Genomic DNA, 17531 nt, shown 5'->3' on the forward strand with positions numbered 1-17531 from the left:
TTTTGTCACGTTCCTTATGTGTAGCTCCGAAAACCAATATGTCATCACTATAATTGAAAGCATTCATGACAGGATGTATGATACATGGCTTGGTTCACTGACATAATTTAGAATGGACATAATAGCGACGCCAAAATATCGCAGTACAAAATATTGTCTCCCTGTCTACAACAGGTAAGTATAAAAATATTGAAGACAAAATATAGTTTGTTAAAATATAGAATGTAAAAATATCGAATTTGTAAAATATGTTAAAAGTAACATTAACTTAATTAAATGATCAATATAATTAAGTAAAACATACTTAAAATTAATTAAAAGATGTTAAAAATAATAAATAATATATGTAACCTCTTAAAAAAATGTACATCACTGTTTGATAGTGGGGGGAGGGTAAAATTTACTATTCCCTCTCCAGCGAGTGGAACAGTAGAGAGAGCGTTGGATAGCGGGAGGGTAAAAATTACTATTCCCACTCCAGAGAGTGCGTGTCATAACCTCAAATGATGTGCAAACAGTTAGAGAGAGTAGGAGAAAAGTGCAGAGAGTAATATAAATGTTGTTTTGTAGGTTTAGTATCTACTGAGTCACGCAGAAAAGGCAGAGAAGAAGAATTAGAACAAGCAATAGAAGAGGAGCTAAGTTCTTTGACACAAGGGGTATGTAAGGTAGAATGGGAAATCAGAGTAGAGATAGAATAGAGTAGGACAGGAGTTAAACATATTGTGTTTTTTCTATCATAGGTTCTCATAGAAAAGGTAGTCTGCAGGTCGGACAGAAGTTAACCGAGAATAGAAAACAAGAGAACCAGCTCCAGAACCAGTCTCTTCTTGTTTATTATTTTATCCATTTTCCCCCTCCCCCCTGGGAGGTGTTCTAGGGTCCGGGTTAATTTAAGTTGTCCGGATCCCTGGGGTATCTTTCGGAGGGAGTCGTAACCTAGCGTCTCTGTTCCTGTGCAAGTTCTAAGGTGAGCCCTGACAGTGCGACAGTAGGAAAAGCTTTGGATAGTGTAGGGGTAAAAGTTACTATTGCGACTCCAGTGAGTGCAATAGTAGGGAAAGAGTTGGGTAGCGTAGGGGTCAAAATTACTATTCCCACTCCAGTGAGTGCAACTGTAGAGAAAGTGTTGGATAGCGGGAGGGTAAAAATTACTATTCCCTCTCCAGTTAGTGCAATAGTAGGGAAAACGTTGGATAGCACAGGGATATAAATTACTATTCCCACTCCAGTGAGTGCAACAGTAGGGAAAGCGTTGGATAGCGCAGAGGTAAAAATGACTATTCCCACTCCAGAGCGTGCAACAGTAGGGAACGCGTTGGATAGCGTACGGGTAAAAATTACTATTCCCTCTCCAGTGAGTGCAATAGTAGGGAAAGCGTTGGATAGCGTAGGGGTAAAAATTGCTATTCCCACTCCAGTGAGTGCAATAGTAGGGAAAGTAATGATTTAATATTTCAATAAAAATAAAATAATGATCAATACCAATAACACATTATTTAAAATTACTTACCAATTACAAAATATTTAATAATTAATTATTATGAATACCAAAAAATATTTAGTATTACAAATGTATTACCTATTAATAATTCATTAACAACCAATTCATTTTCAATACCAAACATGTAATAAGTAATAAAACAATTACCAATTAATAATTAACAATAAATTAATTATCAATACCCAAAAATAATTTCAATAATTACTTAATTACAATTCAATTACTTCCCACCCGATTTACTCTATAGACCCACAACCCACTGAGAGTAATACATTAATAAAATTAACATAATAATCAATTAATACAATATAATTACTAATTAATAAAAAATTATTGCCAATTAATACATTAATTATCAATACCAATAAATAAAAATAAATATTTAATTAATTACAATCATATTACTTCCCACCCTATTGCCCTATAAACCCACAATCCACTCCAAATAATACATTAATATAATTAACATAATTATCAATTAATCAATTAATAACAATTAATTACCAATTATCAAAAAATTAATACCAATTATTAATTAATTATCAATATATTAATTATCGATACCAATAAATACAAATAATTATTTACCTAAATACAATTAAATTACTTCCCACCCTATTCCCCTGTAAACCCACAACCCGCTACAGAATTAAAACGCAAAATTAAATGATAAATTATTAATCATTCTTAAAAATGTATATTTAGTTTACTATAATTAAATTACTTTCCACCCTAATCCCCTATAAACCCACAACCCACTAGGGAAGTAAAATACTCAAAAATTATTTTACATACATTTCTTAACTTTAAAAACATAATTAAACATAAATTACAAAAATAATATACACTTTTAACACATACACTAACATACAAAACACTTAAAAAATGTATATTATTAAAAATTCGATATATTTTAATGCCTATATTATGTACTTCGTTATTTTGACTGTCGATATTACTTACCTGCATGTCGATATTATTAACCACTATATTATGTCCATTCGATATTATGTCCATTTTATATTTTGGATTCGATATTCTGTCCATTCAATATATTTTTTTCGATATTGTATCTAGTTACCACATCGAATGACGTCTTGCAAGAGCTCTGCAGCAGATGACACCAAAATGTAGTCTTTTATATCAGAACAGACCGATATGTGTAGAAAAGTTTGTAATGTATTTGCAATTCTCCTTGCGTTCCAGCTGATGATATCCCTTATTTAAATCAGGCTAGTGAAGACCGTCACTCCATTTTATTGTGTTATTGTGTCAGCGATGTGCTGACCTGGATTACCTACCTTTAAGTTAAAGCGACAAGGAGGAGCCCGGTTTGAAGTCTTGGCCCCTAAGTTATGGAATTCTATCCCTCTAGAAATTAGGTCTAGCACTGATCTTTAGAAATTCAGGAAATTGCTTAAAACCTGGCTGTACAGGCAGGTGTACAATTGACCTGTTTAACATACCGGCTCCTTCTAGATTTAGCGCCAAGAAACCATTCGGTGAACGAGCGTTTTACGAAATATCATTAACATAACATAACATTGCCTTGTTCATTAAATACGTCAAGGCAGAACCCTACATCTCCTTCACTGTCTCTTTTGGGCTTTACCGCTATGAGAGAAACCCATGGCGTCGGACCAGTGGAACACTCAATGATATCATGTATGAGTATTGACTCAAGTTCTTTTTCAACTGCCTTCTGCAAATGAAATGCAATTGTCTGTGTCCCTGAGCAATAGGACAGTAAGCCTCCTCTATATGTAACTGTACTTTCATAGTCTTGTATTTTCCTAACCAATTATATAACAAAGGGAACCAACTGATATACTATTTCTTGATGAACATTCATGGAAGTACATGAATGGGAGCCTGCACTTGTGTATTCTTGTGTTTTGTCATAGTTTCAAATTAACCTTAACTTTCCTGGGGTGTTGATGCAGCCATGCATATATTTTAGTTTTCAATTGCATAAGCTGGGGAAATGGAGATAATTCATTGTATTTGTTCTCAGGCATAATGTTTATCCGCAACTGTCGATGATGAAAGGTATCGAACATCCATTTATCTTTAGAGTAATATTTGGACAATGTTTGAAAGACTTGGGTGCTTTTTCATGTCGACTTTGATTTGTACGTTTCTTCAAATGTGACTAGTACCACACAAGCATTTTTCTCTGAGGTAAACATCAACATCACACAGCCATCATCTTCACTTTGACTTGATACTGATATTGAAGAACTTTTCAACAATGATTTAGATGACAATCAACTTCGTTTGGTGTTAATTTTCCTCAGCTGGTGTGCCGCTTGGCTTTGTGGATGTGCTTCGAATGTCATTTGTGGAACGTTAGGGTGGCCATTTTGTCTTTACACCATGCTGCTCAAATATGAATTTACCTTAAAAAAACTAAAGAGAAGAGGTGTTTGGCAAATCAGGAACAGTTGGTTTAATTAAACATTTCGACCAGGAGCACAGTTACTGAAGCGGTCTGCGGATTGTCTCAAAGTACAATCAATCTGAGCTCGTCTGTATACCATTATTGGGTATCATAGAAATACTTCTGGCGATCCTTGTTTGTTAAAAGATTGCGGGCCTTGTCTGTGGAGTCATAAATAAGGCCTCTGATAACAAATGTAGGTGGACTTTGACCGTGCATGGGCACAATGTGGGCCAGTAGGTAATATCTCCTGATGTCCAGCATAAGGGGCACTTCATCACTGCTTGTACTGTGTATGCTGTGTCCTGATTTGCTGCATATTCTTAACTTCATCTGGTATCTACCGTTATGGTGTTTAGGGAATGTGTGCACCCTTCTTGCTATAAGTGCTTTATTGGGGCTAATTTCCCTGGAAACTTTGGTGTTGCTGCGCTTATCTGGGTGAGGGACCTGAGTTTCCTGTTCGCATGTTTGTCTGCCAGCAAAATGCCACCTCTCCTGTGACCTGTTAATTAGCAACCTCAGGCCTATTTTGCAGAGCCACGGATTTGTGAGTCGGTGTTGATGGAGAGTTAGTAATAGGTGAATTTGATATTAGTGAATCAATTTTGTTCGCTTATGAAAGTGTATCATTATACTATTATCATCGAGTTCTAGCCTGGTTTTGGTCGTGGAGGCCTCTTGTTTCCTATGGGATGTGTCTCAGATGATATCCCCCTTACATTTGCCTTTCTAGCGGCCCTAAGTTTATTGGGGAAGTGAAATGACTCTTTACTATTTTCCAAAAAGACCTTGAGTTGGGAGCGTAGTTGAGTGTTGTCGTCAGGCAATTTGCGGTGAGACAGGCTCCCTCTCCATTGACTAGGAGGTGGTCTCAATACACCCAGATCAAGCTAGATATGATTGTGATTGTGATCAGAAACCCTCTTGGTATGGCGGTGTCAAATACATGAGCCACAAGGGTGGGGATAATAGGAAGTGTAAATATAATCCCAATGTGTGTACTGGAGTAATCTCCTGGGGTCCACCATGGAGATATCTGATATCATATCCCCAAGTAGCCCCCTTTGCGAGACATTCTGAGAACAAGGATGGAAAGACATCTTCAGGGAAGGATTCTGGACAAAGTTCCAGTCACCTGACCACCAGCTCACCATTGCTTGGAGACCCTTTCTCCTTCATGTCCGGCTAAATAAAACCCACCTTCACATGATTTATCCGCCCGCCAGTCAAATATCACATCATCTTTCTATAAATAAACTGCAGCATGAACATAATGAATTATCTTCATTAGAAAGTTACTTGACAATTTTTTGTCCCGAATAAGGCTTGATCTTAATTGGTTAAATTAATCAGTTAACACATTGTTTAGAGTTTGACGGCCATTTAACATCACCTCTAATGCATTTAAATATATAACTTCCCACTAAGCTCATAAAGGGGTTTAAAACCATAGCTGTATTTCAGTGACCTTCCAAAACTCAAAAAAGAAAAGTGACTCTATCAGTTTGTTAAATGAAAATGTAGAAACAGCAGAACTGTGTACATAATCTTAAATAATTTGTCCTCCAAGGTTTTATGTCCTAACTCCTCAGTGAACAACTCAACATTGCTCTTGGGTAGAAATGTGTTGCATAAATACATACACCACATATTCCTTCACCATATGTTTACAAAGATAATTTAGAATTGGATTGAAAATTTGGAGTATCAATGCTAAAAGTGGGCAATTAAAAGGCAAATGTAATGTAGTAATGCGTTTTGACTGTTTGAAATAAGCGACTTCTTGACAAAGTTTAATTACCCCACTGTAATAATGTCTCAACGTTTAAGATATATTATCAACCTTTTTAAATTCAAAAGTTTGCAACAATTGATGAATTTCTTTCAGAATAATAATGTCAAATTCACTACAATAAAGTGGTGAGTGACTGTCTCTCCACAACGTTGGCTACTCTCAGGTCATTGATGGGGGTGGAAAGGATTTTGTGATTCAGGAAATCATCAGAAATAAGGTCACATGTGTCAGTTTGGTTCTCTTCAATACTTGATTGTTAGATATTTAAGTGCATTGTCTAATGCATTGTGGTAATCATCTGCCAGAGAGGAGGGCGTCCTGGGCTGACTGACAAGAGGAGGATTTGCTGGAGGATTTCTGGGAATCTGAAGAGAGCATTACATGGTAGAGTGAGATTTTAAAATCAGAGAATTGTGAATATGGAAAGCATACTGTGGATCAGTCGAGTTTGTAAGTCTTTACTGACCAATTAATAAAAATCTTTACAATCATGGAGAATAAAAGCATCAGGTTTCTTAAGACAGAGTCGTCAAAAAGAGTTTTGGAACAGATGCATTACAAATTTTAAGATAATTCAGCGATGACATGCCGTACTGAAGCACTGACATCACATAAACATCATAAAAGTAATATTTTCTTCATTGAATTTCATTTATTATGTAATGACTCTATATAATAATAAAAAATGTTCCATACCTTCAATCTTATCTGCCTTGCCCAGCCAAGTAATTAAAATACCTTTGTGCAATCCCTTTGAACAAGCTGTAGTTGATACGGACACATATCATATTTAATCATTATAAGTATTAACTTAATCTATAAAGTGCCTCTGCGTCTCTACTCAAAATTCAACAGCATTTTATTTGGGTCTTATGCAAGGAAACCTATGTTTCAGAACAAATGTCTGAAACTATCCATAGGAGGACTCGTTGGTAAATTCAAATAAATATGATTAAAAAGTTTCAAATGTCTACGCACCTGCCTTCTTACAATTTTCTTTTTTTTTTAAAGGAGCAATTTAGGATTATAACTTTTGACTAATTTTGGGTAGATCCGCCAGCTTCAATATCTAGTTGTAATGAGCTTTACTAATTACAAACAGTAAGGTTTTACCTTAACTGACACCCATCTTACACCGGTGCAATAGCAATAGTAATACAACAACAAAGTTATTAATAAAACCATTTATTATTCCTGTAACACAGGCAAAACATCAGCCTGGGTCAGTTTCTTCTCAGCTATAAGGATGAACTTAACAAAATGGGTTGTTAAAGCGGTGGTATGCCCTCAGAGGCACAATGTAATGCTTGGCGGTACTTTATCACTCCTATTTCCTTACAAATGAGTTTTAACAGTGTTTGTCTCTCTTGTCGCAATCTAGAGCAAATACATACAATATGCAATAGCGTTTCATTGACACAACCACATGATCTGCAATTTTATGTTTGCCAATGTTGTACCCACCTCGGAGTCACATCCTTTGTTGGATAGCGGCCAAATCTTAACATAAGATATCTATCCCTTAAAACCAGTTTTAACTGGAAAGATAAGTAGGGTTGAGGCTTGGTTTTATTATACCATTAAATAACCAAAGAAGCATGCTTTTTTTTGCAATCGCCTCCTTATCCAATAAAAACGATAAAAAAATAGCTGATTGATTTAACATCTGCCTTAAAACAAAGTTGTTTCTATCCAAGTGCTCCAAAGACGGGAACTTAAAAGTGTTTAGGCTTTCCGTTAAATAGGATGTCCAAGCACTAGCATAGTCTTTTTTTATTATGTCTTGCCAACACAAGTTGACAAAAGAGTCAGAATCTGATAGATAACATGAAAATAGACGTTTTAGATACAAGATTGTCTCACCAGAGTTTGGCTTATTAGGACAAACTCTGGTCTGTCATTGAGATTGTTCTAGGGAGACGGCCAATAAATTCATACCTATAGTCACTTGGCAACAATCCAGGACAAGTTCTCTTATGATGAAAATTTGCAGTTGAGGCAATTTGAACAAGTGGATGAAGAAGTATGTGTTTTTTTTAAAAAAACATTAATTTCCCAGGTGAGCAGATAATGACACCTTCTTGCGGAAGCTGGTGCTGGCACAGTAGACGATTGGTAATGGGACCCACTGTGACCCCCTTGTGTGACAAACTATATGCCTTAACTTTAATGTCTCCTTATATATGATTACTTGTTGAAAAAGGTTTTCATAATGTCATTAATAGAACTGTCGCAGATGTTAATCAGAACTGTTAGGTTGGATAGAGGCTAGAACCTTTAGTTGGGCCAAAATGACTGATGGAAAGGAGGAATGGTTTTTGTGGAGCAGGGAAATTGCTTCCAAGGATAAGAAATTAGAGGACCTGGTGATGCACTTCACAATTAAGTGGTCAAAGGATTCATGGATTGAATTTCTGATTGCTTTGTAGCGCCAGAAGCTGGTGGAAATAAAATCCGGACCTCCACCCCGATGATCGTCTCCATTCCAGAGAGAGGTAGGTCAGAGTGAAGTTTGGTGTAAATTTCTTGTGTAACAAGGGTTGTGTGTTGCAGATTATAGGTGATTGTCATGGGTGAAGCATGAACTTCATGTCTCCTTTGGTGACTGACAAGCACTGAGATGGACCTGTTAGTATGAGGAGCAGCACCCCGAACCCCAAAATGTAGGCACTCTGAAACTCAGACCACCCCAAATGTTACCTTTAGCGGTTCTGCTTCAATCCTCAATCTATCAATAAAGAACCTCATCCTCATTACCAGACCTAACATTGGTTTAGCTGAGTATAAATAATTAACTTGCAACATTCAGTAACTGAGTTCTAGATCCAAATTAGTTAAAGGGTTGTATTACCTAATCTCAAAATCAAGGGGTACAGAGTAATGCAAAATATGCTGTGAAGTTTCAAATGCATAATACATAGTCAGATCCAATTATTCTAAGTCCCAAATGAACAGCTACATTATAAGTGGAAAGGACAGAGGCCTTGGTAGAAAAGGAAAGTCATCTCATTATAATTGATATAATCACAAAGGAAACCAACAGCATCTCCGGCAGAAAAGGAAAGGACTCAAAATAAATAGACATAGCCCCTACTAGACAGGAATGTCTTCTGGCTCACCAAAAATAACTCTGTTTTATACACAATTTCAGAGCAATCAACCCCTTTGCTGTCTGACCTTGCCCCCATAGCTAGCACCACTTATGGTAGATATAGGTTTCTCTATATCTAAGGTCACTGCACTTAAAACCTATACGTCACCCCTAAAGCAGTCCTTTTAATCCTGCAGGTAGGGTGCTCGGTTCTAAGTGTGAGGGTGCGCCTGCATGAGCAGGACACCGCTACAAATTTCGTAGTCCATTTTTCCGGGTTGTAAGTGCATCAGCCATTATGATATATAGATTGGCCAAGCGTCATTACGCAATTACCATCTCTAAACTGGCTGTAATGAACCCTGTCATGTTTGGTATCAAACATGTTTGAATCATACCTTGGGATTGGGGAATTTAGGCACTATAAATCTCCTCCGCGAGGCCCTCAGTGATCCTGGTACCAGTCTTCCAGAACCAGACAGCAACCAGAGACATGTTTCGGCCCTTGTGCTGCTGAGCAAAGCTTGAGCAGGGGAAGGCAAAACAATAGATATCCTGTCACATGGAGGTGTGAACACCTCCCAGATTGGATTTAGTGTGTTGGGGCAGGGTGGGGATACATACCAGCACCACAGAGACTGCTTGAAGAGCACACTTGATGCCCTCCTTGCATACTCCAGTTCTAACCAGTTCTGAGAGCCATTTACTTTCCACTCTGGCGTGAAACTTGACAATGGACATGGGAGTACCCTCCCCACAGTCCAGCCCCTCCTCTGGGAGGGACACCTGAATCGTCCTAACCCTTTCTTTAGGGTACTTAAGGGTTTACCCCTGGGTGAGTCCCTAGACTTGTTGTGGGACAAGATCCAGATCTGACACTACTTCTGCTTTGACCGTCTGGACACTCTGGACATCCCCAAACTTTACTCTTGGCACAAAGACTGCAACTGGGAAGACTAATGCTGCTCCTGGTCTCTGCTGCAAAGTCTGGGCCTGTGCTTCAAACAGGTTCCTCCCAAGGCCTGTGGACATCCAAGATACCTTAAGGAATCTTCCTTGAAGTGAAGGAGTCACTTTCCTGCATCTGCAGGCACCGCAACAAATCTGACCAGTCTGCTGATCCTGGGACTCAGAAAGGCTCAGCAACACAGGTGGTGGTCTTTCAACTCCGTCAAGGCCTGCACTGTCTTCTCACTGAGTTTGAGGCCAGTATCCCTCGTTGGAACCGCAGGAAAAGAACCAATGTGCACCACATTAACTTGTCATTGCAAATGCTTATTGGCTCTCCTCCTCAGAGATCTTTGGGCTCCATGTAGTCTCACACTCAATCATCTCCTGTGACCAAGATATTCCTCCTCACCACATCTCTTGCACTGTGGACCTGTGTCTTTGTCAAACTGCTTGAGTTCTTCTTGCAACTCCAGTGCCTCCGTCCTCTTGAGGGTCTTCTTTGACTCCAGTGTGATCCCCTGATTGCTTGGGCCTACTCTGACTCCCCTGCTTGTTGTGAGTCTCTTGGACCTTGCTGATCCCGACACTGCACCTTATTTTGCTTGCCATGTTGTTTGCAGTTGCCAAGGCTTGTTGGTGTTCCAGACAGACACCGACCCCTCAACTCTCGACATCTGATGTGGGTCAGCTTGTGAACAGCTCCTGGTCTTCCACAGCATTGCCTGGTCCACACAGCTGCAGCTCCAAGGTCACTGTCAACTCTCCTGCAACACCTGATATCGGCTGGCATTCATCACCCATGCCTCCTGTGTTGTATTATAATGGCGATTGATTTGAGCATTAGCGAAAGACATACGAGTTTTTTAGCCATTATCTTGACGTTTTAGCGGCATCCATTTTGAATCCAGGCAGCCATTTTGTCTGCTACATGCTGCCTCATGTCGACCATGTGCGTTGTCCTATCTCTCGGCTCATGGCCTTTGTATCTGCCCGGCAACAGTCTAATATTAGCATCTCTGTGTTCTGCCGCTGACCGTTAGGGTCCACATCTGCTAATGGTTAGCCTAGATTGGAATGTGTTAGCCGAGACCCCAAGACTGTTAACTCCTCCCACTGATCGATTTTGCTTCTCGATATTACCTTGTATGGACATAAAATGTGCTCTTGTCCTTTGTACCGCCTTCTTTTGAGCCCCTGTGTAAATAAACCATGTGTCCAGTAGCCCTTTGTGCTACTTCTCATAGTGCCGAAGGGTACTGTCTGAACTTTAGCACCACTTCATGAAGTGTAATAAATTCTATGTTTTGCAATTCCAGTTTCCGTGCCAACTTTTTCCTTTGGGTCTGAGGACTTCATGCGCAGAAGGGCGAACCCCTTGCACTAGCGGGCCAGGCTGAGGCCTGTATGACACCTGGTCACTTCTGAGTGGCATGAACTCTGTCCCCTCTGCTTGCAGGTATTTCTCATCATGAATCCAACTTTGGGTTGCACTGGACACCTTACCCTTCTTTTCCAGCGGCATCTTCCTGAAGTCCTCCACCGAGTTTGACGGCGGTTTCGACTCCACTTCGCATCTATGCACCCGTCTTCCCCGATGTAGGTGTCCTGGTTCCTAGGGTATCCATGGGTTGGGTGGCTCCTCAACATTTTGTCTTCCATTGGGATTCTACATGTCCCGCTGTGAAAAGTCCTTCTTTAAAATTGCAACCGACATTTACTTGAATTGAGCATGCAGGCATGTCCCCACACTGCACCAACCTCTGTGGGGTTCCTGGTTACTTACCTTGGGTCCCCTGCCCTTCTACATCTTCTGGGTATAGTCATGACTTGAGTCAAGGTTCGCATCCCACTATTTAAGTACATGGATTGGTCTCCCCCTGGCGACCCAGTGTATTCGTGCTACTTACCTGTTTTATTTGCAAAGTATTGTGTGCATTGTTTAATTCTCTGAGATAGAGATGTTTGTATGTGTTAGTGAGTATCTTATAAGAAATATCTATTTTTATAAATCCATTGTGTGGTGCTTTTCCATTTAATCCATAAAAGTAAGATTGCTTTCTGGTAAAACAAGCTGCTTTACACTCCTTCTGGACTAAGCCTGGAGGCTATTCTCCAAAACTACCGTTTAAAGAGCTTTCTAAGGTTGTCTAAGACCACTAAAATCACCATAAGGGTAGTAAGGATTAGTGCTTCCGTAAGTGAGCACCATATAGTAAGCCAGCTTCCTATATTAGTCTGCAGCGATTGAGATTCAAGACTGCATTGTTTTACCAGCTAATCTTGGTGTCGATTAATTGAAAAACAATCATTAAATATTAAGCACATACAATACAGCTTAGAGTTAGTAAGTTCTACTGTACTTAGCGTTGAGTAGTTAAGAGTCTGGCACAACCCTTTCTCCAACCTCAGGGAGTTTAGATTCCACGAGGGTAAGTAGGTGCAACACCTCACTACACCTACATCCATGTCTTTAGTTGGGAGACCAGTGTACCCAAGTCTACTAAGTACAGTGGTCAAAAGTTCCAGAAGCAAAGGACCCTGTGTAGCCTTAGGAAGATAAAAACAGTTTGCAACCCCACCATGAAGCTGCTCTTTGAACTGCTGCACCAGGATGACAAAAATCCAGGAGGAGCAGATGAACAGGCTCATGTGGGTGGAGATTCTCTTGAAGAGGGAGCACCGTTGGTTCCTATAGTGACCTCAATTCAGCGTATGGGCAGGTGGAATCAAATGAGCCCAACCTGCTACCCTCTGACCCCTCAGGGAATAGGTGAATAGTGCAGATGGCAAATAGGACATTCCCTTTGTTCCTCCTGGAGGGTTCAGAACAGACCAAGGAGTTCTCTGTCCTACTCTATTAAATCCAATGCTTCAGGCACTTCCATAGGGACCTCGATATCTAGTAGGACAACTCTTTGGAAAGGGAATACCAAATTTTCAAACTTGAGAAAGCTAGGCCCAGACAGGAGCAGTTGTCCCTTGAAAAAGAGTCCCTGAAAGAGCAGAAGACTAGGAAGAAATTGGGACTTTATTCCAATGGCGGCAGCAACAGTGTCCCTAGATTCAGAGAAAGTTATTTTGACAATAGGAACCTCAGCAGGATAGTTCCTCCTTACCAGGAGAGGGATGATATCCATAAATGATCACTGCTTTGGAGAGGGCCTGCAAGGTCCAGAGGGTCCCTCAAGAGCAGTAGACAGCAATCATGTGGCTCTGCTTTGCTAACAAAGGTAGAGATATGCTCCTTGCTGTTAAAGAAGAAGATGCTGACAATTACTCAGTACTGAAGAGTGCTCTCATAGATGGGTTTGTATTAACCACTGAACAGTGTAGGACTCAGTTCAGAGAAACCCAGAAGCACACACCCAGGACTGGGTAGACTTTGTAGACAGTGCTATTAGGGCTCTGAAAGGCTGACTTCATGGAAGCAAGGTAAAGGACTATGAAGGATTGTACAATTTGATAATGAGGGAGCATATCCTTAATAACTGTCAGAACCAACTACTGCAGTAATACCTGGTGGACTCTGATCTGACCTCTCCCCAAGAACCGGGAAAGAAGACAGACAAATGGGTCCGCACCAGGGTCAAGCAGAAAAGCCATGGTAATGGAGGTCACCAGAAGGAACAAGATTCTTCTAAACCCCAGCATAAAGGTAGGGACAAGTGTAAAGATAAAAATAAATCTTCAGAAGGGCCCCAAAAACCTGCATCTGGGGGTGAGTCCCAAAATTTCAAAAAGAAACCATGGTGTTAATTATGTAAAGTAAAGACCCATTGGACAAGGGATGTTGATTGTCCAAAGGCCAAGAAAACTTCTACTACCACTGCTCCAAAGGTACCTGCTTCATCTCCCTTATTGCCACACCACCGCTGTTTCAACGGGGGACCAGGACTACTGGTCCCAGTGCACCCTGCGACTCTTCTGCCTGCCTCCAACGATGCTCACCTGGGTCAGGAGGCCCTTTAAATACCGAGCAGCTCTTCCGCAGGGTGGGACGCGTGCGGGCATGCCTGGGGCGTAAGAACCCAGAAGAGACTGGGCTGGGCCATCCCCCTGATAATTGTGTCACTGCCCCTCTCTGAATACACTCTCACCGCCCGCCCGCCGAGGAATAAGTACTCTGGATTAAGGTACTGTTTGCTTATCCCCACCGAATTGCAAAATTGTCGTTGTTGTATCATTTGACAGGGGTTTGTTAACTTAAAGTGCCACGCATTAGTAGCCTTAAGCCCAGTAATGGACAATGAATTATGCACCAGTGGAAGAGCCCTGAGCCCACTAATGAACAATCAACTATGCACCAGCGGAAGAGCACTAATCCCAATAATGGACAATCGACTATGCACCAGCAAAAGAGCGATTCGCCCAATAATTGAACAATGGACTGTGCACCAGTGGAAGAGCGCTGAACCCAGTAATGGACAATGGACTATGCACCAGTGGAAGAGAGCTAAGACAAGTAATGGACAATGGACTATGCACCAGTGGAAGAGAAGTGAGCCCAGTAATGGACAATGGACTGTGCACCAGTGGAAGAGAGCTAAGCTCAGTAATGAACAATGGACTATGCACCAGTGGAAGAGAGCTTAGCCTAGTAATGTACGATGGACTATGCACCAGTGGAAGAGCCCAGTAATTGGACAATGGACTGTGCACCAGTGAAAGAGAGCTAAGCTCAGTAATAGACAATGGACTATGCACCAGTGGAAGAGAGCTAAGACAAGTAATGGACAATGGACTATGCACCAGTGGAAAAGCGCTGAGCCCAGTAATGGACAATGGACTATACAATAGTGGAAGAGAGCTAAGCCCAGTAATGGACAATGGACTGTGCACCAGTGGAAGAGAGCTATGCCCAGTAATGGACAATGGACTATGCACCAGTGGAAGAGCGCTGAACCCAGTAATGGACAATGGACTGTGCACCAGTGGAAGAGAGCTATGCCCAGTAATGGACAATGGACTATGCACTAGCGGAAGAGCCCAGTAACAGAACTTCAGTGGAAGGACCTTGGGCATTTGCAACATTAGAAACACTAGAAAGTTTATTCACAATTCATGCACATTTAGGAAATTTACAATGACATAATTTAGTTTTCATGTGCAAAGCTGCATAGGGAAAGATGCACATATAGAACGGGTTGGGAGGGGGCAAGTAATAGGAGTGAGCAGAAAACCACTTCCATATTAAATAAAATGGACATTTCATCAAAATATGGCACAAAAGTACATTAATAAACACACTGCTATACATTATTTTGAACTAATTTCAAGTGTGTTCATGTAAGGTTATTATTACCAGATTGGACCCATTATTAAATTCATTATTCCGAAACATTTTCCATAATAATGCAAATCCTAAAACCATTTCAACACTCACATTTTGGCAAATGTTATACTGCTGTTGAGGAGTGACGATAACCAGCTCAGAACCTTAATCCAAAATACTGGTGTGTTTAAAGACTCTATTAGGCCTTTGTCTCTCTACTCCTTTTGTTCTTCTTTTTTTCTACATTCTTCGTGCACCTGCCAAGAGTCGGACGAGCCTGACACTCACAGGTTGTCTCTCTTCTTCAGGGGCTCCTCCTGCTTCAGATGCCTCCTGTTCTAGCTGGTGGGTCACCTTGGCGGTGGCTTCAGGGATGCTCCTCGGTGCTGTTGTCGCTGTCCTTGGTGTGGTTCTCTTCTATGAGAGACGCGCAAAGAAAGCAAATGGTAAGAATCTATTCAAAGTCCCATTTCAAAGTATAAAGCAGTGAAAAATCAGGTGCGATATAATGTGGTCTCTTATTTCAGGTGCAACCCCAGGCTGTATCCCCAGAGCCATCTATGAATCTGCAGTAAACTATGAGAACATGGAGAAAGGAAACCAAGCACAGCCTGCAGTGAGTGCATTATAATAAATCTATAAATACATATGTACAGTCTGTAACCAAGAGCCTACCTACAAACTGCAAAGAGTAACCCATATTTCTACCAATCAATCATTACATTTTTAGACTGCACAACTCACCCGTGAGTGTCTCAAGGCGCTTGGGGGGGGGGGTGCTGCTACTGCTCGAACAGCCAGGTCTTGAGGAATCTCCTGAAGGCCAGAAGGTCCTGGGTGTGTCGAAGGCGGATAGAGAAGGTCTTCCAGGTTTTGGCGGCGAGGTGGGCGAATGACCTGCCACCGGCAGTTGCTCGACCGATGCGGGGGATGGTTGCGAGGGCGAGGTCAGCGGAGCGAAGCTGGCAGGTCGGGTGTAGAAGATGAAGCATTTGTTGAGGTTCACTGGTCCGGTGTTGTGAAGGGCTTTGTGAGCGTGGGTGAGGAGCTTGAAGGTGATCCTCTTGTTGATGGGGAGCCAGTGTAGGTCTTTCAGGTGGGCTGTGATGTGGCTGTGGTGGGGAATGTCGAGGATGAGGCTTGCAGAGGCTTTCTGTATCCGATGCAGTCTTTTCTGGAGTTTGGCTGATGTTCCTGTGTAGAGAGCGTTGCCGTAGTCCAGTCTGCTGGTGATGAGGGCCTGGCTGACTGTCCTTCTGGTACCAGTGGGGATCGATCTGTAGATCTTGCGGAGCATGCAGAGGGTGTTGAAGCAGGAGGAGGAGAGGGCGTTCACTTGCTGGTTCATTGAAAATGCGGAGTCCAGGATGACTCTCAGGTTGTGTACGTGGTTGGTGGGCATCACTGCAGCTCCCAGTATGGCCGGCCACCATGAGTCGTCCCAGGCAGAGGGGGTGGATCCGATGATGAGGACTTCCATCTTGTCCGAGTTCAGTTTCAGGTTGCTGATCGTCATCCATTCGGCGATGGCCTTCGTTGGATTTGGAGGTGGTTGGGTCCTTGGTGAGGCAGAGGATCAGCTGGGTGTCGTCGGCGTAGGAGACGATGTTGAGGTTGTGTGATCTGGTGATGTTGGCTAATGGACGATCCTTGGAGTAGGCCGCTGATGATCTTGGTGCCTTTAGAGTGGAAAGGGGGAGGCGGACACTCTGGGTTCTGCCGGAGAGGAAGGAGATGGTCCAGTCCAGTGCTTTGTCGTGGATTCCTGCATTGTGGAGGGTTGTGTGGAGAGTGTGGTGGCAGACGGTGTCGAAGGCGGTCGAGAGGTCCAGGAGGATGAGGGCTGCGGTTTCTCTGTTGTCCATCATGGCCCTGATGGTTGCTGCAGAATCAGGATTGGGATGGTTCCAGGATGTTGTTATTTTGGAGGAAGGAGGTCAGTTGACTGTTGACAATCTTCTCAATGACTTTCGCCGAGAACGGGAGGAGGGAGATGGCCCGAAAGTTCTTGGGGTCAGCTTTGGGTTTCTTGAGTAAGGCGTTGATCTTGGCGTGCTTCCAGCTCTCCGGGGAGGTGGCAGTCTTGAAGGAGCTGTTGATGATCCTGCGGAAATGGGGTTCGATGGTGGAGCTTGCTTTGTTGAAGATGTGGTACAGGTAGGGGTCGGATGGTGAAACCGAGTGGATGGTGTTCATGATTTTGATGGTGTCTCCGTCATTGACATGGGTCCAGGAGAGCAGGGGGTCGATGTCGGTGTTGCTGGGGGGGTGGTGTGTCTGAGGTGTCTATGTCTGCCGATGGGGCCTGGTTGCTGAAGCTGTCGTGGATGTCTGCGATCTTGCGATGGAAGAAGGTGGCTAGAGAGTCGGAGAGGTCTTGTGAAGGTGGGATGTCGTTGGAGTTGGAGCTGGGGTTGGAGAGTTCCTTCACTATGTTGAAGAGCTCTTTGCTGTTGTGTGCCATGTTGTCATACG

The 17531-nt window shown here is 42.0% G+C and overlaps 1 protein-coding gene across 1 annotated transcript in view; it reads left to right on the plus strand.

Annotated features, from left to right (window-relative positions):
* The window catches only part of LOC144768894 (cell adhesion molecule CEACAM6-like), an 88319-nt gene that overhangs the window by 60395 nt on the left and 10393 nt on the right, over positions 1-17531 (plus strand). The window contains exons 3-4 of the mRNA XM_078652908.1: positions 15365-15502; positions 15584-15672. Of these exons, the coding sequence (XP_078509034.1) occupies positions 15365-15502; positions 15584-15672 (227 nt within the window). The remainder of the gene's footprint in view (positions 1-15364; positions 15503-15583; positions 15673-17531) is intronic.

This window comes from Lissotriton helveticus, chromosome 7 (assembly GCF_964261635.1).
Source record: "Lissotriton helveticus chromosome 7, aLisHel1.1, whole genome shotgun sequence".
Classification (NCBI taxonomy): domain Eukaryota; kingdom Metazoa; phylum Chordata; class Amphibia; order Caudata; family Salamandridae; genus Lissotriton; species Lissotriton helveticus.